Source organism: Diadema setosum, chromosome 10 (assembly GCF_964275005.1).
Source record: "Diadema setosum chromosome 10, eeDiaSeto1, whole genome shotgun sequence".
NCBI classification, from domain to species: Eukaryota; Metazoa; Echinodermata; class Echinoidea; order Diadematoida; family Diadematidae; genus Diadema; species Diadema setosum.
In genome coordinates this window covers 16,546,225-16,570,022 of record NC_092694.1, presented here as the reverse complement: position 1 = coordinate 16,570,022, position 23,798 = coordinate 16,546,225, and the positions used below count along the sequence as shown (strand labels likewise).

Genomic DNA, 23,798 nt, shown 5'->3' with positions numbered 1-23,798 from the left:
TTGGCACCTGAGAAATTGAATACAAATCCACACACAACGTTGTCATGTTCATGCACCTCGCTATGTATGCCGTGTACATACTTCGTGTGCCCATTTCCTTGTTCACAGCATACCTTGAATGTATACTCTGATATCTTTTAAAATTTCATATCATAAAGAAAAACATGGGAGTAGATAGAGACGACAAAGGAAAGAAAAAAAAAGGTAATTGGAAGGGAGAGAGAAAAATCAAAAAGAAAGGAAGAGAAAAAGCAGTCATTTTGAACTGCAAAGTACTACGGAAATGGAAACTGGCAACATGCCATCAAGAGTACAGTGCAAGGCCGAATAAAATGTATCCATCGGATTTCTCAATGATGCAGGGTCATGTCAATGAAAGAAGCTATTTGCTTGCCATGTTTCAATGATACCAATATTGCCATCTCCTGTAGGGCTGTTGCCTATACTCATTGCATTCATCAGAGTATGATTGGCTTGCTCTTTCCATGCTTAAAGCCATCATTTACCATTTACAGATGAAACAAAAACCCAGCTTTAGTGCTTCAAAATAGTTCTAAAATGTGAGTTAGGGATAGAAACAACAAATGTAAAAATGTTAATATCTATAATCAAAGCAACAGTTATAATAAAACTGTTTCTAGAATAAACCATCTACAGTTATGGTTCAATGAGAAAACAGTGATATCCCCTTCTATCTGTGACTTTCTTGCAAATTGTTTATACGGTATGATATTTTGGAATACAACTGACCTATTACACAATTATGCATCAAATGTGATGACTCGAAGATTTGTTAAATCGCTGCTCCCAGTGGTAAACAATACCTTTAAACCACAGCGCACACAAAGTGTATGCGACTTCGAGCCATCTTCATTGGCTATTTTTCCCGTCGGATTTGTTTGAAGAACAACCTCCAGAATCGAAGGATGTCCGCATTGCCTACAAGATTAGTAGATTTCGACTCACGGATGAAATCAGATCACTTCACACATCACTTCACATATAGCCGTAGAATCCATTCTGAAATATTCGCTGCTTTAGATGGATAAAATGAATTCATACACTAAATTACGACGGGTATATAAGACTGCTTGATTAATGTACACCTGTCAGCATTCACATCAACTTGACAAGTCTTAAACATCAAGTAATGGGTCTTCGAGCATCCGATAAACTTTCAGATATAAGGTCTTGGGTCAAATGCGAAAAATCCAAGGTCTTTCTGATGCACAGAAATTGTCCAGGCAGGCTCTACTTTGGAGCTCCTCTCGATGAGTTTTTTTTCCCCCTATTAAAGTGTCCCGTGTAACTGTGGTCGTTGAACACAGTCTCAGATAAACCTAAAATTATCCATCTTTCACGACATGGCATCTACATGCACAGTGGGGGATTTGTATTTTTGTGCGCAGCTGTCTATATGCTGTACCATGAATATACATCCATCATGTCCATTGCTTGAACAAAAGCTATAGGGGACCTGTTTATCGTTTCGCAACCGGTTGGGGAGGGCTGCCCCCCCCCCACCACTTTTGTGCAGAAAATATAGGGTCTGACCGTTTGTTTGTTTGCTTGCTTGTTTGTTGCTGCTTCTCAGACGATGTTGGTAAAGAAATGGCATCGAAAACTGAGAAGTTTTTGTTTTGTTTTTACTTTTTGCTTTTCATTTTGCTTGTCAGCAGATTTCGTTAGACAAGTGGCAACAATATGCCCCAACCCATGCTCAAAACGAATCAATGTCCCCGTTCCCATAAAGTCGGCCCCCTCACTTCGAACAACGTATAGCGCGGCCCCTGCTGTAGAGATTGCTTGGTAGTCATAACAATGTAATGACCGAGACATGTATAGAAAAGGCGTTGTTCGTAGAATAAAATAAATCATAATCGTAATAAAAAGTTGTTTTGATTAAGATGATATCAATAATCGTCTAACAATATTGTCCAATGGCAATTAATTCTGAGTACCTTTCATAATCCAGGTATTGATAATGCAATGACAAAAGTGCAGTCCAAAGTAGTAGAAGAATATTTTATTGTAGCAAAAATGAATAGAAACACCCCAAGTCTGACGTGCATGGAAGAGTTCCTACCTAAGAAACTTGTTTGAGATCAAAGCTCCTTTCATTAGAAGACAACAGATACCTACATAGTTATGTAATTACTCGAGATCCAATTAAGAACACATTTGAGGAACCAGCGCCACGGGGCAAGGGGCGACTTTCTGTATAACTAGGTTCGCCCATTATCAGGAATTACTATACATGCAGACACTATGGACGACAGTAATCAAGGAGATACGATGTATAGCTATATATCAGTGAGTGCACATGTTTGTGAGTGTGACGGCGGCCGGAAGAATGGGAGGGGGGAGGGGTGGATGGGTGTAATGTCATCCAGCTCCGAGCCACATTCGGCTCATTAGAACATTCGAACTTGAGGAGATACCACTTATCCTAGTTATGCTCTTCCCCCTCCCCCTCTCTCCTCGTCTCTCTCACTCTCTCTCTTTCTCTTTCTTTTCTCTCTCAACTCGCGTATGTCTCTTGCATCCGCATTCGTTCTCATGGTCTATGCATGTGTTTTCTTAGTCGTTCATTTTCTCTGTATAGATATCATAGAAATATATACATATTATTCGCTTATAAATTAATAAAAGATAGGTGACATGGATAGCTAGGGGGTGGGGGAGGGGGAGGGACAAAGTCAACCACCTGTAGGCGCGTTAATTACCCTTCCCAGAGAAGTCATCCAAAATGTACAGTTTAGTATGATTATGATACATTACAAAGTAAAAATGAAAATAAAAGAGAGAGATGGCGTCCTGCATACCGACTATAATTCAATGTCATGTGCCGCATTTCTTCATGGCATGATCACGCATCAGCGGTTGCTGAAGTAGCCTCAGCTGGCTGTGATAACATAATCATTGTTGAAAGCTTTCATTCACGTGTTTGGTATGTCATGCCCAATCATTTCACTGCTCATTATCTCACACCACGTCGTAAAAACGCATCCTACAAAACATTATCATTTGCCGCCGTGTATATAAATAGACACTATAATCATTGGATGTGGATTATTGGATGGATGTACTCATGTCAGTGTGGTAACAGTCATTTTCATATTCTATAGTTTCTAGCGCTAATTCAACCCTTTCTTGGCCAAGGAATGTGGACAGTGCTTTCAACGTCATGGGTTGTCTCCTCCAATCGACACACAAAGCAAACAAAAGATTCATCTATTAACAAACCTTGGCCCACTTTCGACCAATATGCAGAATGGTTTGACTGAGCTGCTGGAAAAAAAAAAAAAAAAAAAAAAAAGATTCCCTCGTTCAACACGCAACGTACGGCGGCTGAAAAATAATATTAAAAAAATATCAATATTGGTAACAGAACAACACACAAGGACATCAGTAATTAGGGCTCCATTGATGATATGACTGATTGTATTGAGCATCACAGCCCTGTGAGTCTGTTATTGGAAATTAATCGATTTTCCCTCTTTTTTATATTCAAACGATGGAACTAAGTGATCTAATATTGCAACGCGCCATTGGGGTCTGTAAACAATGATGAAACTTATGAAAAACAATGAGAATCAAGGGACGGATAGTGCAGAAAGGGCTTCTGCGGCTATAATTAAGTTTTATTACGCGAGAGATACGAGAAAATTGAGTCGTGACGATGGATAGCCGACTTCAAATTAAGATTGTCTTGATAGTTATATAGAAAATAAAATATATGTTTCTCTCTTCAAATATTTCATACTGTCGTATGCAAACATAAAAGGGTGTATGGAGGATGCCTGTGGATTTGTGTGTGTGTTTGTGTGTGTGTGTTTGACCACAACACAAGGCCCCAATATTACAATTTATTATATTATGCAGTTTTTCATTATTTAGTATAACTGAAAAACAATAATGTATCCCCTAAATACCAGCGATTTTACCTAAGTAGAAAAACCTTGGACCATTGTCAAAATACTTGACACACATCCGATTTAAATAGGTAAGGTTGGTTCACAAAGTAATATTGATATTTCTGTTGCTTTTGTGGGGAAGGACCTTGTATATAACGGTTGTTAATGTGCCGACTAAAGTCACTTTTATACTATTTGAAATTGAGCTATTCATGCAGAGTGTTTTGAAGTTAGCATGCGTTTGAATATATATATATATATATATATATATATATATATATATATATATATATATATATATATATATATATATATATATATTAGATCTGTTTTTATTATGTTTAAAATGCACGGCTATGGGCATGGTCTTGCGGGGAAATATCAACATCCTCTTCGGGGGGGGGGGGCTTTGTTGTTTATCATGTGTATGAATGGCTTGCCTCGTTTAGTAAAAAATTGTTAAGTGTCGCTTTATGCTGATAATACTTGTATAAATCATCCATCCAGTAATCATTTGAACTTGAAAAACTTGTTAATGATGACTTACATGCTATATTATGAATGGTTGCTTCAAAATGAAATAGACATGTTGTTTTCATTTATAAAATCCTTACTAACCTCCTACCTGATTTTCTGACTCATTGACACAATTAGTCTAAAGTACTGCTACCAAAACCTAAAACCATTTTTGTAAAAGTAGCACCATATCGGAAACCACAAGAACATGCAGCAGGCTAGCACAATTTCTGAACGTTATCGATTCTGTTTCCGTATTACTTGAAGTATTAATTCTTCGAATGATGAGAAATAAGTTCTGTCATGATTTATTCCTTTTCCGAGATATTTCTCTATGCGAATTATTGCTCTTGCATTTTGATTCTGCCAAAGATTGTTGTGCATTTTTTAAAGTTTTGTTCTAGTCTTATTTGTTTGTAATTGGAATCATATAATGTGTATGTATTACTTTATACGTTAAATGTATAACTGTTTTTTGTACATCATACGGACTTCCTGAAAAAAAAAAAGCCAAAGGTTGAGTGCAAGTATTTTAACCCGTGAATTACGAACAGACAAACAAACAATTCTAATTCTCAATAATTCTCACTTCTCTATTATATGATGTCATGCGTTTACACAGGAAATATTATAAGAAATAGGCATAGTAGTCTGTATTTGTTGATGAATACATGCCTTGTTCCATTTATTCTTCTTTGCGCAATTTTATTTGTCCACGATATAGCATTTTCTCCTCAGCAATTTTACGATCTTGAATAAATTAAAGCTTTGACATGTTAAATGAGATAAGTATGAAAATTATAGATATTGACTTTATTTTCTCTTCAGTCAGGTATGTTACCCCTTGGATGAAGCAAGTCGTAACACAATACCCTGTACGAAAGAGAAATCCGAAGCTTTTTTTTTTTTCAAAGTTGCTATACTTGGTGACTGAATTCATCAATATGATAGTTCCCAAACTGTAGTATGTTGACTGAATCTAAACGTGCATGCATGACGCGTGGTCGTGTTACTTGAACTTCTGTTTCAAAAATCCATGGTGGACGAGCCACGATCGTGTGATTCAGCCAAGCCCTGGGACAAAAGAAAAAAAAAAAAAATCAGAAAGAATGAATAGAAATGGAATGGGCAAACAACCTCAACCGTATTTCCGAAATATGCACGCGTTTCTCCTCCCACGCCCAGACTGAACTGTAGACGGTAAAGTATATCTTACTTTCAAATTTTATGGGTATAGCTATTTTCATGCGTATAGAGCAGCTATGCGTGTGTTCGCATGTCATGTGCGTGTACATCATACATTATTCTGGTGTTTGTACTTGTGTGCATGTGCGTGAATAAATCTATAATAATTATGCTTTTACAACTATAGGACTCTGAGGTAAGATATCTGAAAGCAGGTCTTGCTCTTAGAGTACAATAATCGCACAGTGTCATTTTACCGATCTGTTTTCCCACTCATAGTACGTTATTTTAGCTCTTTGCACTTTCAGTATGATGAACCAGTATTTCCTAGTTCATCTAATAATAATAATGATAATAATAAATATCATTTATAAAGCGCTTATTACAACGTTTCTAAGCGCTGAAGAAAAAATTGGAAAAATAGATTCAATTATGGAATATATACAAATTGTGATACGATGAAACGCAATACAAGATACAAAATACATAAAATGAACATCTATGAATAATCTCCTTGACATGTCTATCATCATAATTATGGCGTTAGAATATTTGCTGCCTAACATGTTGCTAAATCAACTGTAATCAAACTGTAATCAAAGCTGGAGATCACAAGATAGAAGCACCTCGTCTCAAACCCTATAGAATTTTCTTTTTCTGCTTCTTTAGGATAATCTGCTTCCTTCAATCCTAAAGGATTTATTATTGCCTACAGTAATCCCTACATGCACAACGAAGATTATGTAAGGCCTACTGGCAGAATATAACTTTCTGTCTTCTGTTAAAATACACACACACACACACACACTCTATCTCTCTCTCTCTCTCTCACACACACACCCACCCGCACACACGCACACACAGACACACACACACACAGACACACACACACACGAACGCACACATGCATGATGTATAAACTTTCCCTTACACTTGATTTTTTTTTTTCGGGGGGGGGGTCGTGACTTCCTTTTTTTTCCTCATATTTCTGTTTTTCTCAGGTTTTTTTTTTCCTACGTAATAAGATCCTTTAGGTGTGTAAAGTGTGCATGGATGTGTTATATAAGTAGGTGTTTGTGTATAATTATGTGTTTGTTTGTTTGTTTGTTTGTTTGTTTGTTTTTATTGTTCCGCGTTGCACGTTTCAACAAATAAACCATAAACATAACAAAAGATATTGCATGGGTGAATTAAATACAGCATTTAAATTTAAATTTAAATCAAATACAGCATTTAAGACAATTAAACATGTGAAATATGAGGAATCTACAAAAAAAAGCATTGCTTGTATGGTGTAGATTCCCAGATGCTGATAAATAAAAAGATAAATTCTTACTTGATATTCATAATTGGAAGGAATGACAGTTTATGAATTAGGAAAATATACACGTCGAAGAATATAAAAAAAGAAAAAGAGAAGAAAAAGAAAACAATGTCCGTGGCACAAAACTTCTAAAGAATTGCGTGATCACCCGTTGCGTGATGTGTGTGTGTGTGTGTGTGTGTGTGCGTGTGTATGTTTCGTATGGAACTTAGTAGCTATAGTAAATGTGGTCCGAAGAATAATTATAACGATTGAAATGCAATAACTCCCCCAATAATTCATCTGATGCAACTACTACTGCTGATAACGGTACTGCCACAATAGAGAACATCGAGCAAGCGATATATCAAAATGCAAACACTTGCTACCCCTCCCTATCTTGAAAATAGGATGGCATTCACTGTCAAAATACTACTACATGTGTATGTCTTCCCTATGTTACTTTTACTTCTATTCTAGAATTATTCTATGTATTTCATGTGAATTTGTTCTGCTACTTCTATTATCAACATGATAGCGAAGAGCCACGTTACTCTTCGGACCTCCGTATACTCGTGAGTTTGGTGTTTATGGATACCACCACGTAGGCCTTTAATGTCAAAACTTCATGCAAATCTATTAAGAACTGAATTGCCTGCTAGGGTCTTCTTCAATACTGTGTGATAAGAAGTGATAATAACCACCAAGATTTTTCACCAATGGGTATTTTTCGCAATGTTCTATCGTGTTTCGCTCTATTATTTTATTTTGATAGCTATCCTGCACAGTATACTTAACGCCTGTCACTTATCTATTACTTTATACTACCTGTGTCCCGTATGACATAAGATATAATACTTTCACTATTAATATGTATAGCATCACATACTTTAATAAGACAAAATGGTGCAGGCTGCTTTTGCAGTCTTGATAATTGCGTATGATTAAGACCTGATGACCCAAGTAAGAAATTGACTTAATTAAAGACTATAACGAATATACACATGACATTTTATCTGGGCTGTGTAAGTCGTGTAAAGCGTGCCCTTTTGTTTGAATAACCTTATTCTCAAACAATAACAACAATTATTTATCCCTTTGGCTAGAAGTTGACATTCACCCAAAATAAATTCGGCGTTTGATGCCGTTTCCACCGCACACAATTAAGCATCGTCCATTTTGTTCTGGACTGTCATAGTTGATGCATAATATAATTCATTATTCACATCTCGAATCAAGAATCACTTTTTGGGCTATATACGGTATCGCTATTGCGTTGACATTGCTCGTTGCTCTAGAGAGCGGGCAAAAACAAACGGCAGTGGCGGAGTGGGGCCCTCCTTCGCTTTCCACGGGTGACTAAATGCTCGATCGCCCCTGTGCATTTTTGCTCCATCCGCGTGCAATATCGTACCATTTCGCCGTTATTTTCGCGCGCACCATAATACATTATGATGCCTCTGTATATTCCCCGCATGGGCATCACATTAACATAAACAAGGGCCGTTAATAGGGGAGGGTTTTCGTGTCGTTCACACACGCACTATTCACAATGAATAGACTTCTCCTCACGTTGACTTGTCGTCGTTCAATTGTGATTATACCTTCATCATGTTCTCTAGATGCAAGATTCCCGCCACACGAAAAAACACCATCAATTGGTATTATAAACACATCGGTTTTCACGCTGGGCGAGTTGGAAAGCTATCTCCGCTCTTCAGTCAGAAAATTGGACTGCAAACACTGCAGAAAAGAAAAGTAAAAACTAGGTAAACATAAACATAGTGCTAAACAATGTGAATACTTACCTTGTCTATTAAGATTGAGATGTGTCTATTAATGTTGCTATGACATCTATATACCAAGATCCAAAAGGATTTGTGACGGTGGTTATCCAAAATTCATCGCAAAACGTTAGACGGGGAACTTTCCTTTTCGTAGTTCATGAGATAATCCGTTTCCTGTTGGTCTGAGACAGTTTGATGTTGGCACTGACCGATAACTCACAATTATGTCGATTGATGGTAATTACAGAACAGGTGACTTTCTCGCAAGGAGCGCATGATACATAACACTCTTCTCAAAGCTTGCCCAACAACGCGGGATGCCAAGCCAGCTCAACACTGTAGAACACCATAGCAAACACATGGCTGCAAAATCGCAGTGAAGTTAACATTCCTTTTTTTCAAGTACTGTGACATCAGCAAAATTTTGATACTTATAAAAAAGTTATGGTACGAGAGATGGTTTATGTCGTGTATCCTGGACGCATCCAACTCAGCCCTGTCAGCGGGCATGCAGAGTGGAATATCGCAACAGGGTGAATAATCCAGGAGGAGTGTTAGGCGTTCTTCTCTCCCCGATAGCCGTGCGTACTCGAGAGGGCGAGAGTAGAAATCCGCGTTGGAGTAAAAGTTCACAACAGCTGCGATATACCCACTCTTCCATACCCGAGATGATGTACAACACGCACACGTAAAATCACGGTCATGGGGAAAATGGATGTGTTCATTCGCCACCAAACGACGATCGGAGGAAAAGGGGGAGGGAGGGTGGGAGAGAGAGAGAGAGAGAGAGGAAAAAAGAGAAACTGAGGGGAGGGAGGGAGAGAGTGAGTAAGAGAGAGAGAATTATTTGATACATTGCCAGCTTTGGCAATACGACAGAGTAAAGTCGAGTCTATGGAGAATGATCGTACACTTGACTACAATATGTACCTGCAAAAACACCCTGCCTGCCTATTGCGTGCATGGCGTGTATTCAATATTTCACATTTTTACTCTCGGCATTGTGAGCTCCAGTTATATTTCCTATACATCCTGCATTCAGGTAATATCCTTCGTCTTCCAGTGTAGGAAAAATATAAGAAATAAGAAAAAAAAAAGACCACAAAGACACAAAGCATCGATGAACAACGAATCAATATTGGTTATTAGTAACCATCATTCTTCAAAAAGTGTTGCTAAATTGAGGATATGAAAAATAAGTCCAACAACGTAAAATACAAGAGCAAATATTGCTTACCTATATCTTGTCGGGCGCTTTCCCCCTCACGTATGTTTGTGTGCTTACGTACGATCGTGTTCACCTACGTGTTCCCTGGTGTTTTGATCCTGCAGATAATTTATAGCTCTATATATTCATATTACAGTAATGTTGTAACTATAACGGTTGTGGTGTTTAAATTTACAATCTAGTTGTAATAGTGAAGAGTTTTTGCTTATACTGTCACGTCATTAATTTTGTTTTCGTATCTTTGGCAGTAGTATTAATGAAAACAAAAATCTCCGAAAAAAAAAACCCCACACACACAAACAAACTAGCGCTTCTATACAATCGACATTATACTGGACCGCAATGCCACACGGAGTACTCACTGTAATATAATACTCATACTCACTGTAATAATAAAGCAAATAAAGTTGCACCGGAACATTTTCTTTTGAAACCGTCAGATTATCATCACGCTTTTAATAGGGGACAATGCAGCCTAAAGCCGTAATTACGAACGTCAGCAGGTTTTCATTTTGACGAGGTAGGGAAAAAAGCAATGTTCAGACCGAGTTTAGAGGTGTAAATGTAGCAAAGTAAAGCAAAAACGTCATAGAAATTATTGATGGTTCGTTCTTGTACGTAAGAACAGAGGAAAGCACGTAATTGCGTTACATACACTTACCTTAATTGAACGTGGTGAGGCTACTGCAATATGGAGGGGGATTAAAGGGGCGTTGTGAATATGATAGGGACTGTACCACAACTACAAATCTTTTGCATGTGCTATCTTCTGATGATATGAATACATTCACACTCAATCTCCTGCAGTAGGCAAGGTATCGCTGCCAATCCACTATCCCTCTGCTCGGTCGTCTCTCTCTCTCTCTCTCTCTCCCCCTCTCTTTTCATTGTTCTTACTTTTTCATTGCATCAACCTTTTGTACCCCCTCCCTCTCTCTCTCCCCTCCTACACACTTTCCTTTGCTATGCTTTTTCATCTTCAAGTCGCATTATCATAGGAGCTAATAAGATCTTTAATGTGATTTTAATGTCTTTGATGTGATTTCCATTTATATTTGTCTTTCAGAATGTATGCTTTACAATTTCCAATGCTGTTATGAATGTCACCGTTTGATTTTGTTTCGTATTCTTATTTCAATTTATGTAAGCTCACACTTTTAGTCTTCGGATTTTTTTGATGAGTGACAATACAAAAAAAGCTGAAAGTTGATAGTTCAAAAGATGTCGTGAGCTGTGTTTATATGATTATTTTTGTATCTATAGGTCATTATGTGTATGTGTGTGTGTGTATAAAATATATACATGTATCATGCTTAAATCCATACATATTCCCGTGTTAATGCTAATATGAGTCAAGTAGGAATACAACAGCCTTTTTTTTTTTCGCGTCAATTTCATCCATTCGCCCAAACATACGCCGTCTATTACAAACACAGTAAAAAAGTCATGAAGCACGAACAATATTGGGATTCGCTTTTCATGCAGAGTACAACCCTAAAGGTGTGTGTGTGTGAGTGTGTGTGTGTGCGTGCGTGCGTGCGTGTGTGTGTGTGTGTATCATGTACTGAATGTTTCACGGTATATTTTTTCGAGCTTCTTCTGTTCGTGTCAACAACAAAACACATTAGCGTCATCTTGCTTTACCAAAATACTCTCTTACGTCGTGTTTTCACATTATTCTGTGTACAGTGTGTACATTCTCTTCAATTCTCCTAATGTAGACGTAAGAACTCAGTGTGCATTATGTTTGATGAAAGTAAGAAGAACTGGTGCTGCACAAACAATTAATGAAGATTATAACCTTGAATTCTGAAAGTAAAAGTGCATTTTATCACTTTTAGAGTTGCTGCTTATCATTGCATGCAAGAATATTAGTTGAAGCTGTGTCGATACGGCAGACCCCTATTCGTTGCTCAAACTCGGAAAAGTACCTAGATACATAGAGCCTGCAAAGTGTTAGAGCAGCAAGACATTTTGAGCACACACAAACACACAAGAACACACACACACACGCACACGCACACACACACACACATGTCAGGCATACACACATCACACCCACACACGCATACGCACACACATAAACACACACACGCACACACACACACACACACACATGTGAAGTCAGCCAATCTTTAAGTGATGACACCAAGTTTAAAAGGCAAGAGTCAAACAAGTGTTCTTTTATAGCAAATTGATGTGTAACAACAATGAAGTCGTTGCTCTGAAGAATTAGTCATGAAGTTTGGATGAAGAAATGCAGACACAGAAGAGGCGTATACATCCCACCCCCTTCTTCTTCTATTCCGGGGGACTGTTTTTCCTCTTAAAGGTAGGGGATACCTTTTACAGACCTCCCAAAATGCAGCAAAACATTAAATATGAACCTCAGGGGACTTGTTTAGGCCACTGCTGAGAAATTTGGAAGTCAACATTTATCTACAATTTGAATAATGCACAAAACTCAACTACTTAGTAGTTCTTTGTGTCAGCTACACTTAAGCCTTTTTGTTGCAGTCTTCTGTATCTTTTATCTATAAACACAAATATAAAAGTATAAGAGCTGATGTAATAACATATAGAGTGTGTGGCAAGAATGTATATAGAAATGTTTGTAAGTTTGGATGAACTTTCTTCACAAAATATACATGATGGACACACATGCAGTGCATGGGTCTGCAAAGGTAGCCTGGTAATGTACTGGAATTTATGGTGAGCCCCGAAAAAAAATCTAACGGTCAATAAAAATGTACTAAATGTTACCTTCCACTTTCAATACTTTATGGGAGTTTCTAAAATGATACTCTCTTCAACACACCACTGTATTTATACAACTCTTCATTTAAGGCATGCAAATGGGATTCCCTACCTTTAATATTGACAGAAAAAAAAAATGTCAGAGACTTAAGCTTATCTTTATGGATTCTAGGAATCCAACTGAGCACACTGTAGCAAAGTAACTAACCCTGTCTGTTATTAACAAGGTCGATGATATCATGCAGAGTTTGTGTTCTGTCAAGACTTATTCAAAAGCGAGGTCTGAGATTGACTTTTTTTGGATAATTGCCTTATATGCTTATATTAAAGAAATTTCAGCAACACATTACACTGAACAGGTCGTAGGCATTCACATAAAAAATTAGAATTGAATCTACCCATTTGTCTCTTCAATCAATGGGTGCCGATCACTTATTTCATCTTAATCATCATTTTCAGATCAACACTTGCCCATGCATACAGTTTCGTTTACCATTTTTTTTACAACATTGTGGATGCTTTCATAAAATATTTACAAATGCTGAGCATTGACTCGCCTTACAAGTACACCTTATTCTTCAAATATACAAAAATGGAACAACATCACCCTAACTGCTTACACAATGAATGCCTCAGTATTCTGACTACTGTATATGATTTATTATTTCAAGAAACAATAATGATAAAAATCCACAAACGTAATTCCTGCATTACACATATTATTTTTAGAAACCTCTCTTTCCATAAAAGGCCCATCACCATCAAAAGATATTGCAATTTCTTCAAATTGGAAAAGAGAAGCAAAGCAAAAAACAACAACATAAATTTAAGCCATTTGCTGAGAAACACACAATATATACAGATGGTAAATTGCCTATTTACATTGTGCATCCCTTCAGCTGCCTACACTGTTTTCGAAGGTAGATATTTTAGTGAAATAAAGCATACACTTCTCTTGTGTTGAAAGTGAACATTAACACTTTTACATTGGAAAAAACGTATTAATTCGTTTTAAATGTTCTAAGCTGACCAAAGTGATAATGTACACGTACATGTACGGTCTGGACCCTGTTTCATAAAGCTGTTCGTAAAGTTACACATGACTTCATGAACGATGTGGGTTTCCTAATCACTGTTAATTTCAATAGCTAAAGTTGAAATTTGCTGATGGTAATGATTTTTCTTACATTTTAACACACGTTTTTGGTTGAAAGTGTATTTTTGCCCCAATGTAGATGAAATATTCACATACAGTCATACTTTGTTAGAACTTAAGGAAAAGACAAGGCAAGTGCCATAATGTGTCTCGTCCATTCGCGTACAAGAAATTGTATGCAAATGGGATATAACAGATAAAAAAAAGAGATATAACAGATAAAAAGAGATATAAAAGGGTAAAAATCTATGGCAAAAAAGAAACGTACCATAAAAAATTAACATTGGGCCCTTAAAGTTTGTTGACCCCTGCCTGTGACATTTGACCTTGTGGTGACCATCCACTCCCCAAGGGACATCTACCATTCAAGTTTGGTCACAAACGGACCTATGGATCAAAAGTTATGACCCATAATAGAAACGCGCCATAAAAACTTAACATTGGGCTCTAAAAGTTTGTTGACCCATGCTTGTGACCATTGACCTTGTAGTGACCATCCACTCCCCAAGGGACATCTACCATCACAGTTTGGTCACAAATGGAGTTATGGATCAAAAGTTATGACCCATAATAGAAACGCGCCATAAAAACTTAACATTGGGCCCTAAAGTTCATTGACCCCTGCCTGTGAGCTTTGACCTTGAGGTGACCTTCATATATGGTAAAATGTGAAACTTTGTATGACCCCTCTTCCCTCGACGTTTGATTGCAAGCCCAGAATAAAGAGTTAGTGAAGTTTTTGTAGCGTTACGGACAGACGACGGACAACGGACGGAGAAGATGCTGCAGGCGATCCCTTAGTCTCCCCTCACCTCCGGCGGGCTCGACAAAGGTGGGCACACATACTGTACTGGCATTTCATATTCCAATCATTCGTAGAGTCATACGTAACTTTACAAACAGCTTTATGAAACAGGGCTCTCCTGGACAGCACAGCTTGTGACTGGAGACCATTCATGCTGGTCATCACAGATACCATGCTCCTCACTTATCTCAGACACAGCAAACCGTGTTGCCAAGGGCAACAGCTCATCTTCATCCACTCTCAGCATTTCATTAAATAAAGCTTATTCCAGTATAATCATCATCATTCATTGCACAGTATAAGATTCCCTTTGTATCTGTCTGCAATACAGTTTGTACACTATTGATCTACTGTATGTCTGTTAGTACATTTACAATAATGGGATGGTATAATTGGCTGAGGTAAGGATTCAGCTCTTAAAGGTGCATAGTCCCGGTAGTGTAGAGGGCGCTGTTGATGATACTGCTGATCACCGTTAGCGTTGATACGAAAATTGCCAAAGTTGAGCTGTCATCAAGAGTAAAGCGCATAGGTGTTGCTAAGTAACGTTGCCTTTGTTGTCTTCTCTGCGCATCACGCAGTCTGTAGTAATGCCAGGGTGCATGCATGTGTTTCTTATTATGACATCACAAAAGAAGTTTGCTAAAGCTGTCATCCCGTCAGCCGAATCATGAGCCGAACTGTGATCGGACCACTGGCTACAGTGGATCAGACTTCTTCGGACTCGGGGAAGTGGGCCACAGCATAAGTGCTAAAGAGGAGTCGATAGCGTTGGTCTCTATAGGAAACTTGTGCCGTGCGCCCGCATACGCATTTGACTAAACCACCGGGACCATGTACCTTTAATAACTTTTTGCAAGATACTTAAAAGCCACTTTATGACATGTTAAAGAGCATACAATTCTAAGAGGAATTCAAAGAAAATCAGGCATTCAATGCAGTCAGGTGTGCAGATGCACCTGGGTCACATGGAGACGGATCGCAATTACAGCATAATCAGTCACGTCACCTGCACATAAATTACATTGTATGTTAAAGATGGTATGAAGAGCTGAAAATCATTATCACACTACAAATATATCACAAGAATGTCATCTAATTTTGGCATCTTCCACTGGGTGTCTTGCATATGATTACCTTGGTATAAACCCAGGTGACCATGCATTACAAACCCAAGTCTTGTGATAAGCTTTCTAGAGTTATGCTGATAGAATTATCATCATATTCCAAAAAAATCCACCGATGTGATCTCTTATCTTGATAGTGTCTTTCAGTGTGGTGCCTACATGTAGCAGTAACTATTAAAGAATAAATAACTGTGTGACTGTACATCATCCCCCCAAAACAAAAAACAAAAAAATGTCTAATGAGCTTCTTTTTCAAATTAGTAAAAACTGATTATACAGATCTCATTATGATGTTTTTCTGTTTGGCGGATAAGCATGTATGATACAACATGCATTCCTGTGACCCTCACTTACAAAACCAGCAGAAAATTGCATGGTAAGCTTTCAGACTTCAGCTCATAATCACACCCATTCTTCAAAACATTCCACAAACACAACATCTCTGTTTGGCGTCTCCATCCTCACGGCTCCAGCATCTCCTCGTCGCTGTCCTCCGTGTCGGATGCCTCCACACGCCCCTCGATGGATGACTCACGCCGTCGGATGAGGGCAACTACCACGCTGATGAGGAACACCTGGGGGTAACAATTTTGAGACTCTGTGAGCTATATACTAACATCTTCCACCACTGACAGCACATATTTAATGTCATGCCTGAACAGAACAATCCTGATTTTGTATTTAAATTTATGTTCAAAACTGCTCTTGGTACAATTGTACATAATAAGAATAATTTATACATTTTTGTATATTCTCCTACTGTAAGCAAACAGGTTTCATCTCTGCACAAATATTTTGACAATTTGACTTACTTGAGATCTTTAAAACGTAAACAATTTATAACACTATTTGTGAGTCCATTTTCTTCCAATTTTCTATTGATGTACATACGATCTGATTTTTCTGTTCTCATAAAAAACCCCCATAAAAAAACAGAATGGATTTTGGCCTGAAGTCGACATCACCAAAGTCAGAAAATTATGTCCTTGAGTCACCAAAACTGTCCTGATTTCATTCTTAAATTGCTTCTTTTACAATTCAAGTTGTGCAAATTGACAAGTCGGCTATGTCGACATCTATAGTCATAAATTGATTGTTATAGGAACTATGCAGTGCAATGCATGTTGACATGTATTGACATATTGGAATACCTTTGCCATTACTTATGTGGCCAAGAGAATATCTACATACAGTGTAGGTGCCATATATTTCATAAATATTGGTACTATTTTTCTTCAGATTACTTCAATATATGCCAACAAAAACCCTTCCAAACAACAGATTCTGCTGGTGACATCATCTATAAATCATTGCTAAAGTATCGATATGATAAACAAAGAAAATGGAACGCATCTTCCCCTAGACCAAACATGTTTATCACATGTTTCCCTGCAAATGTCTTTAGAAAATTGCATCTAGGTATATGAGAACATGCAGTTCACATTTTTCAATCAAGTCAAATTTGTCTCAAACCACTCCACCAGGGGTGCTGCCAACCTCTGCAGAGGAAAAAACAAGAACATGACCTAACATACTGACAGACAGTGTAAAACATGTTCTTAGGGCAAAATTGTATTTTGTGTCAAATACAGGGATATCACCAGGTGCATGTACGTATAGCCTGTTTACATTAATTTCACAAAAACGAAACAAAGCAGACCAAACATACATTCAATTCCTAAACCGCTTAGACCTAATATGGATGAAGACAAAATTTACTACAAAACTGTGAAAACATGCTACTTAACTGGCAGGTCTGCTGTCACATCCCTACCTTAGTCCTATTTGCAGTATGTAACCAGATTTGTTGTAACTGTTGCTTTTCAGTGCATGTCGGTTATCAAATTGATCTCTACATTTCCCCTTTATTTTACATGAACTATGATGATAAACACCACGCTAATACTACGTACACCTGCATAGTAGCCTTGTGCTGTATTAGTGCAACGCTTGCCATTCAGCTTTCAATTAATGCAACGGAAATGGGGAAAAAGATAGCAGAAACAAGGCAAAAACGAAACACAATAAAATGTACACCTGCAGGCAGGCGCAATTACCAAGTGAAAGCACGAAAGAGGGTGCCAAGGTCATTGTGAATGGGCCATGGGCAGGGGAAAGGGGGAAGGTGGGGGGGGGGGGGTGTGTAGGTTGACCTGCAATTGCTCAGTAATAAACCAAATAGGTGTTGCAGGGAAGCTACATGTAGTGGTAGTAAATTAAATGTCACCATACTTGGCGGTATCAATGCAGTGAGCAATGAAAGCTCTCTTCCTCCCATGCGGGAAACGACAGGTGCTGAGCTGGCTTCACATTCAACATATAACAAGAGATGGATAGCATGATACTGCAGTATACAGTATCACAGATGGATATTGATCGACTGGTTGAGCTGTACACATTGACGTTCTTGCATTTATTCATTTATTTATCTATGTACACATATTTACTTATATGCACTAATATAATTATTTATATATTAATCTATCTATTTTATCTACAATTATCTACTTATTCATTTTATCTAATTACTAAATATCTTTACTTATGTGCATATTTATCTATCTATCTATCTATCTATCTATCAGTCTGTCTGTCTGTCTATATATCATCTAGAACTGGATATTCTTAGCCACCATTATTGCACTATTATACAGCTTGGGCTGCAGACTAAACTGCATTCACTACAAGGCAAACAGGAAATTAACAAAAAAACCTTAAATCATCATCCCTCTGAAGTGCCACAAATTTTAACAAAACTAAACTCATCGAAAATGGTCTGATCTTCTTGAATATACCTCCGAACTCAAGAAGGGATATGAATATATATTTTCCTGGATGTACAATTTGAATCTCATATCTTTACATTTCTTATTATTGAGACACACAAACACAAACTCATTACTCTAACAGAATAAGCTCACTTATTCACACAAACTGCATAAACCTGAAGAATTAAAGTGAAATACATAATTTTGAGATATTTGAAATTGTAGCTGTTAAAAAAAAAGAAAATAATCAAAATATATGTGAGAATTCTAATAACACCTCTACAATTGATAATTCTTTAAAATTGATAATTTCTAATAAAAAATGTACAAATATTTCATGTGGAACATATTGAGTGAAAAGTCCTAAAACAAGACTGTGGTGGAGGAAAGGCAGCATTCAGAGAAAAGTTTCAAATGTTTCAGACAAGTTGACTGTCCGTCTTCCTGGTCTTTCAGGTCCACACACAAAGTGGATTGCAAATTTTAGATCTCTGTTTATTGCAGTGTGCAAAATACTTTCTTCAAAGTACATCTAAACATTTTCTATGTTGATAATGACCGGGCTTTAGCACCAAAGATAGATAGATAGAATGACATACAGAAAAGCACCACCAACAACAAAAGTTTGACGAGTTAAGGGAAAATGTGACATCTTCACATGGGTCAGCAGATCAACACTTCTTCAAAGACAGAGACAATGATAACACTATAATATCAGTAATACTAAACCCCTTCAGCATGTGAAGTGAGGTCAAATGAAGAACGTCATACAAGATGCTGGTTGAAAAGGGTGTCATACTTTTCCATCCCATTTTCACAATGTGCTCTCAGCTTACACTTGATCGACTTTGTAAACTCACTGGGCTCTTCTTGGTGTACAATTTCAATCAATATCAGTTAAGAGGCCACATACATCTTGTACATGTTGTACTTGACATTGAGAACACGGTTACCTTTTGAAGAGACTTTTACATGCATACCAAATGAATGAATGACAGTAATTTCCTTTTCAGATTTAATAGGGAAACAAACCCATGTGGGGCTCCTGATAACTGAATCACTACCCCATGTAAAAATATCCACTTTTACAGTACATAAAATGTGGGTTTGGCATTGAGCAAATAAGTTATGAAAGGAGCATTGAGTGATAACATCATACACAACACTGCTCCCTCCAAAACGAACATTACTGTGACACGATAGGGATTAGAGGATTAGAAAATCCCTTATTAATTTACATTCAATTCCCCGACATTTGAGACAATCGGTGAAGAAAGTACTCCAGCATGCAAGCTAATTCATGAACTACTGCACAGTACGGGTTAATAAGATGTATGTGAGCGCACAATACCCATGATGGGAATTAGTCAGTTATAAAATGTGATATTGTAAAATTTCAAACAAATGTTGCACGCATCTTTTAAAATGACTGAGGCTGACAAATCTAACAGGTGATTTAGTGCAGTTGTTTGTGGTGGTTTTGCCATGCAAGGTCAAGTACATAATAGTTATGTTCACACGCTGTTCCTAAACTTTAAGTTCAGATCGAAAACTAAATTCTCGATGATTAGCTTGTAGTTTAGTGCCGAGTGGGCACACTTGAAAGTCAGCAATCTCAAAGTTTAGTCAATGATTAGAACCACAAGACATCTTAGGGTTTACGCTCTATACACGATCCACGGGGGGTACCCACCTGTAATTTCGCTCCGTGTGGACACAATAATCAACGAGCTTGTGAGTTAGCATGAACCTCGCTTCTCATTTGCTTCCTGGTCAACCTCCAGCTGAGCTTTTTTGTATGGGCATAAGGTCATAGTGAAGACTCTGCACTTTCCGTTTTAATCATCGAGCGGGATTCGCTTGTAAGTTGTATCTTAAAGTTTAGGTGCGCATGTGAACCCGCGTCATGAATTCACAAGTGGAGCTAATCATCGACAGTTAAGTTTTTGACCTAAACTTCCACGTTGGGCAACTGTACATGAACGTAGCTATTATCATGACAGGCTGTGCTTACCCCAATGAAAGCCCATGTTGACCAGTAGTAGCAGGCCCCAAAGAACCAGACCTTGTACAGGAACTTAGTCATCAGAGTGACAGTCACCGTCATCACACAATCTGTGTCCAATAAAGTGAAGTCCAATTATTGATATGTACTATCGTGCAGCAATGCTTTGATAGAGAAAGATTAATAACGATGTAGCCTGATTCTTCTACTGCTTGTATGACTATTCATCTGCATGTAGATAATCTGCATGACAGTCAGATTCTTAATCTTATTCATTTTTGCCCTTTGAATGGACATACCATTGGGACAAATATGTCAAACAAGATAACGGTAGTTAAGGTCTCTTACAAAACTGATAAACACTGAAAGGGGGGTTTACCCTAAACATATCATGTTGCATACTTCACGTAAGTGTTTCACGACTGTGACATCATCAGCTGTTGTTACCTTCTTATTCAGTGGTGGAATTGAACAAAACTCAACAAATTCATACCCCTTGAAGGGATTGCCAGGTTTCCTCAAAATTCATAAAATGTTTTCTACTCCTATTGCTGCATTTACTGAATCTGCATGACTATTTGTGGTAAATCTATTTTAACCCGTTGAAGACTAGTCCCGAGTATACACAGGCAGGTGTTTGGGGAAATGGAAGCTATAGTAAAATCCCCCTCCCCCTCCATGAGTATGGGGCACCATTTTAAACATACCCTCTGTCTCAAGTAACACCACAAATATAAAAACAAGCTTTTTTCCCCTTTGAGATACCATTTCAAACATACCCTCACTCTTTTGACCTTTTCATGACCAAAGTTACACTTTGTGATTGAGGATTCACAAGAGCCAGAGCGATGCTCAGAAATAATGTGCAACAAGACATTACAAAAGTATAATCAACTGAAAATGATTAAGAAATAAAAAAACAACAATATTACACTCCATTCAGCAAAGTTTTTTAACACTATTTTTTATGCTGCCAAGAATTTCCAATGCCACTCACCTTTTCCAGCTTGAGTATTGCACTGTACAGGCTCTGTGCCATTTGCCTGAAAAAAAAATGCAATGTATGTGAGAGAATTGATTAATAACAGCCACTTCCTCATAGCTGAACACATCACTCACAACATCATAACCCCCCCCCCCCCCCCCACACACACACACACACACCAAGCATGGTTAATGCTCATTTCTTTTCTTCTTTTAACATTATGCACTCTGTTAATGCATCATATTTGCCGGTTATTTCTAACAGTAATTCTTACGGTGTCATTCTTTCACGCCAAACGCGTGTTCTTGTTGATCAAAATTAAACATGATTTCTACACATAGTGCTGTGTACATGTACTTGGTCTATATGCACAAAGTTGACAATGCAAAAGAGAATACTTTCACATTTGTCATATACCTGTTACGCATGGTTCAGAACAAACACACACACACACAAAGCATACAAACAAAACCTCCATACAAATGCTGTATAAGCTGTTATTTGCGCGAATTTCGCAAAGCAATGCTGGACAGAGATTTTAACAAAGCACAAAAATGTCGCCATGCGCTAGGGTAATGGTACACTTACAATACATGTAGCTGTGGCATCAATTCACGAAACAACATCTCGCATAAAAAAGCTGTACTGGAATATGACAGCTTATACAGTAAGCATATGACATACATCTACGAAAGATAGAAAGGATGGAAAGAAAAAAAGTATAAACAACAAAATGACTGAAAGAAGTGTCAACATAGATGCATCACAAGCACAAAGTTCACAAAGTTTAAAGAAATCAACATACCGGAATGTACTTCTGGTAGCCGTAGCTCAGGTAATCAGGAGCTAGGGTGTACAGCATGGTGTTGAGAGCCATGATCATACAGATCACCATAGCACACATGAAGAGAAGGGCCTGGGGCTTGGTGCGTTTGGGTCGGATCCTGTAAATCTGGGGCCCCACAGTGGAGATCACAATATGAAAAACAATCATCATTGAGCTACCACAACAAATACTGTACATGCCAAATACTTCATGAGGTTTTTATTTTGTGCAAATATCGCGAGTCAGGTGTTATTTGCGAATTTAAAGACACATGAAAATATTGACTCTGATCCTGACATGAATGTGATGTGCACGCATGTATATTTCTCTGTTCAGAACTGTACTCCACGATCGCGAACTTAACCACTTGCAAAATCGACGGGAAGTCCCGATTTGCAAAAAATTATTGTAGACTCGCTAAATATATGGCGTATACAGTATGACAGTAGTGTAGCGTGCAATTCTACTGAGACTTATCTAATTTACTGTACAATTTACTGCACTGGTCACTTCTTCCAAAGGGATCTAATGATCTTTAGTGCATCTTCAACATACTTGCATTGCACCATCATACAGGTGAATGAATTATTGATGTGCAATCTCAAAATAAAGTAAATTTTCTCCAGTAGATTTTTCTCACTTTCCTGGCTTAAAAGACATCAGACATTAGACTCAGAAGCACATAGCACAGAATTTGACGCAGAAAAGAGATTTATGTACAGTCACATGGTAGTATCAAACTACAATCCCCTTAATTTTTTTTTCAACTAGTTGCTCTTTGTGCATATGATGCCGTTAATCATAACAGCATCAGCTCTAAAACTTAATTTGTCCAATAACTATTTCCTCAAGACAACCTCTGATCCATGACAAATTTTGCTTTTTCTATTTTTTTCTACAGAATTACAGTCTACAGAACTTGCTGCCACATGAACTTGTTTAACAAACATGTAGTAACTTTAACTGTGATTTTTTTTTTTCAACAAACAAGACATGATATTGGTACAACACATGCTTGGTAGACTTTAAATAATCTTGGCATAAAAAGCTTTCAGGATCACAACATCACAAGGAGCTGAATGCTGTGTATTAACAACAATCTTTACTAATATGCATCAACGGAGCTCATAACCTTTGACCCTAAGAAGCAAGAGTTTATTCTCACCCTGATGCAGCAGAGCCAGATCCCGATTCTCCTGATCCCACCCACAGAGGTCCAGAAGAAATAGGTCAGTGTGGCTCCATACAGCACCAGATCCAGGGGATAGACCTGCCACAGAAGACAGTGGACAAAGAATTTCTCCCACATTAAACCCTTCTTACACTTATTGGGCTGCCAACATTCACATATCAACATTAGGCAGGTCCTTACAAGAGGTCAGGGAGATACTAAATGTTACATGATATCTCAAGAAGGGGCCAATGTACATTCT

The 23,798-nt window shown here is 37.8% G+C and overlaps 1 protein-coding gene across 1 annotated transcript in view; it reads right to left on the bottom strand.

Annotated features, from left to right (window-relative positions):
* Positions 1-16,192: 16,192 nt before the first annotated feature.
* The window catches only part of LOC140234275 (probable lysosomal cobalamin transporter), a 30,707-nt gene continuing 23,101 nt past the window's right edge, over positions 16,193-23,798 (bottom strand). Inside the window, exons 12-16 of the mRNA XM_072314335.1 lie at positions 23,531-23,635; positions 22,345-22,491; positions 21,552-21,597; positions 20,564-20,664; positions 16,193-16,356 (exon numbers count right to left, since the gene is read on the bottom strand). Of these exons, the coding sequence (XP_072170436.1) occupies positions 16,243-16,356; positions 20,564-20,664; positions 21,552-21,597; positions 22,345-22,491; positions 23,531-23,635 (513 nt within the window). The 3' untranslated portion in view covers positions 16,193-16,242. The remainder of the gene's footprint in view (positions 16,357-20,563; positions 20,665-21,551; positions 21,598-22,344; positions 22,492-23,530; positions 23,636-23,798) is intronic.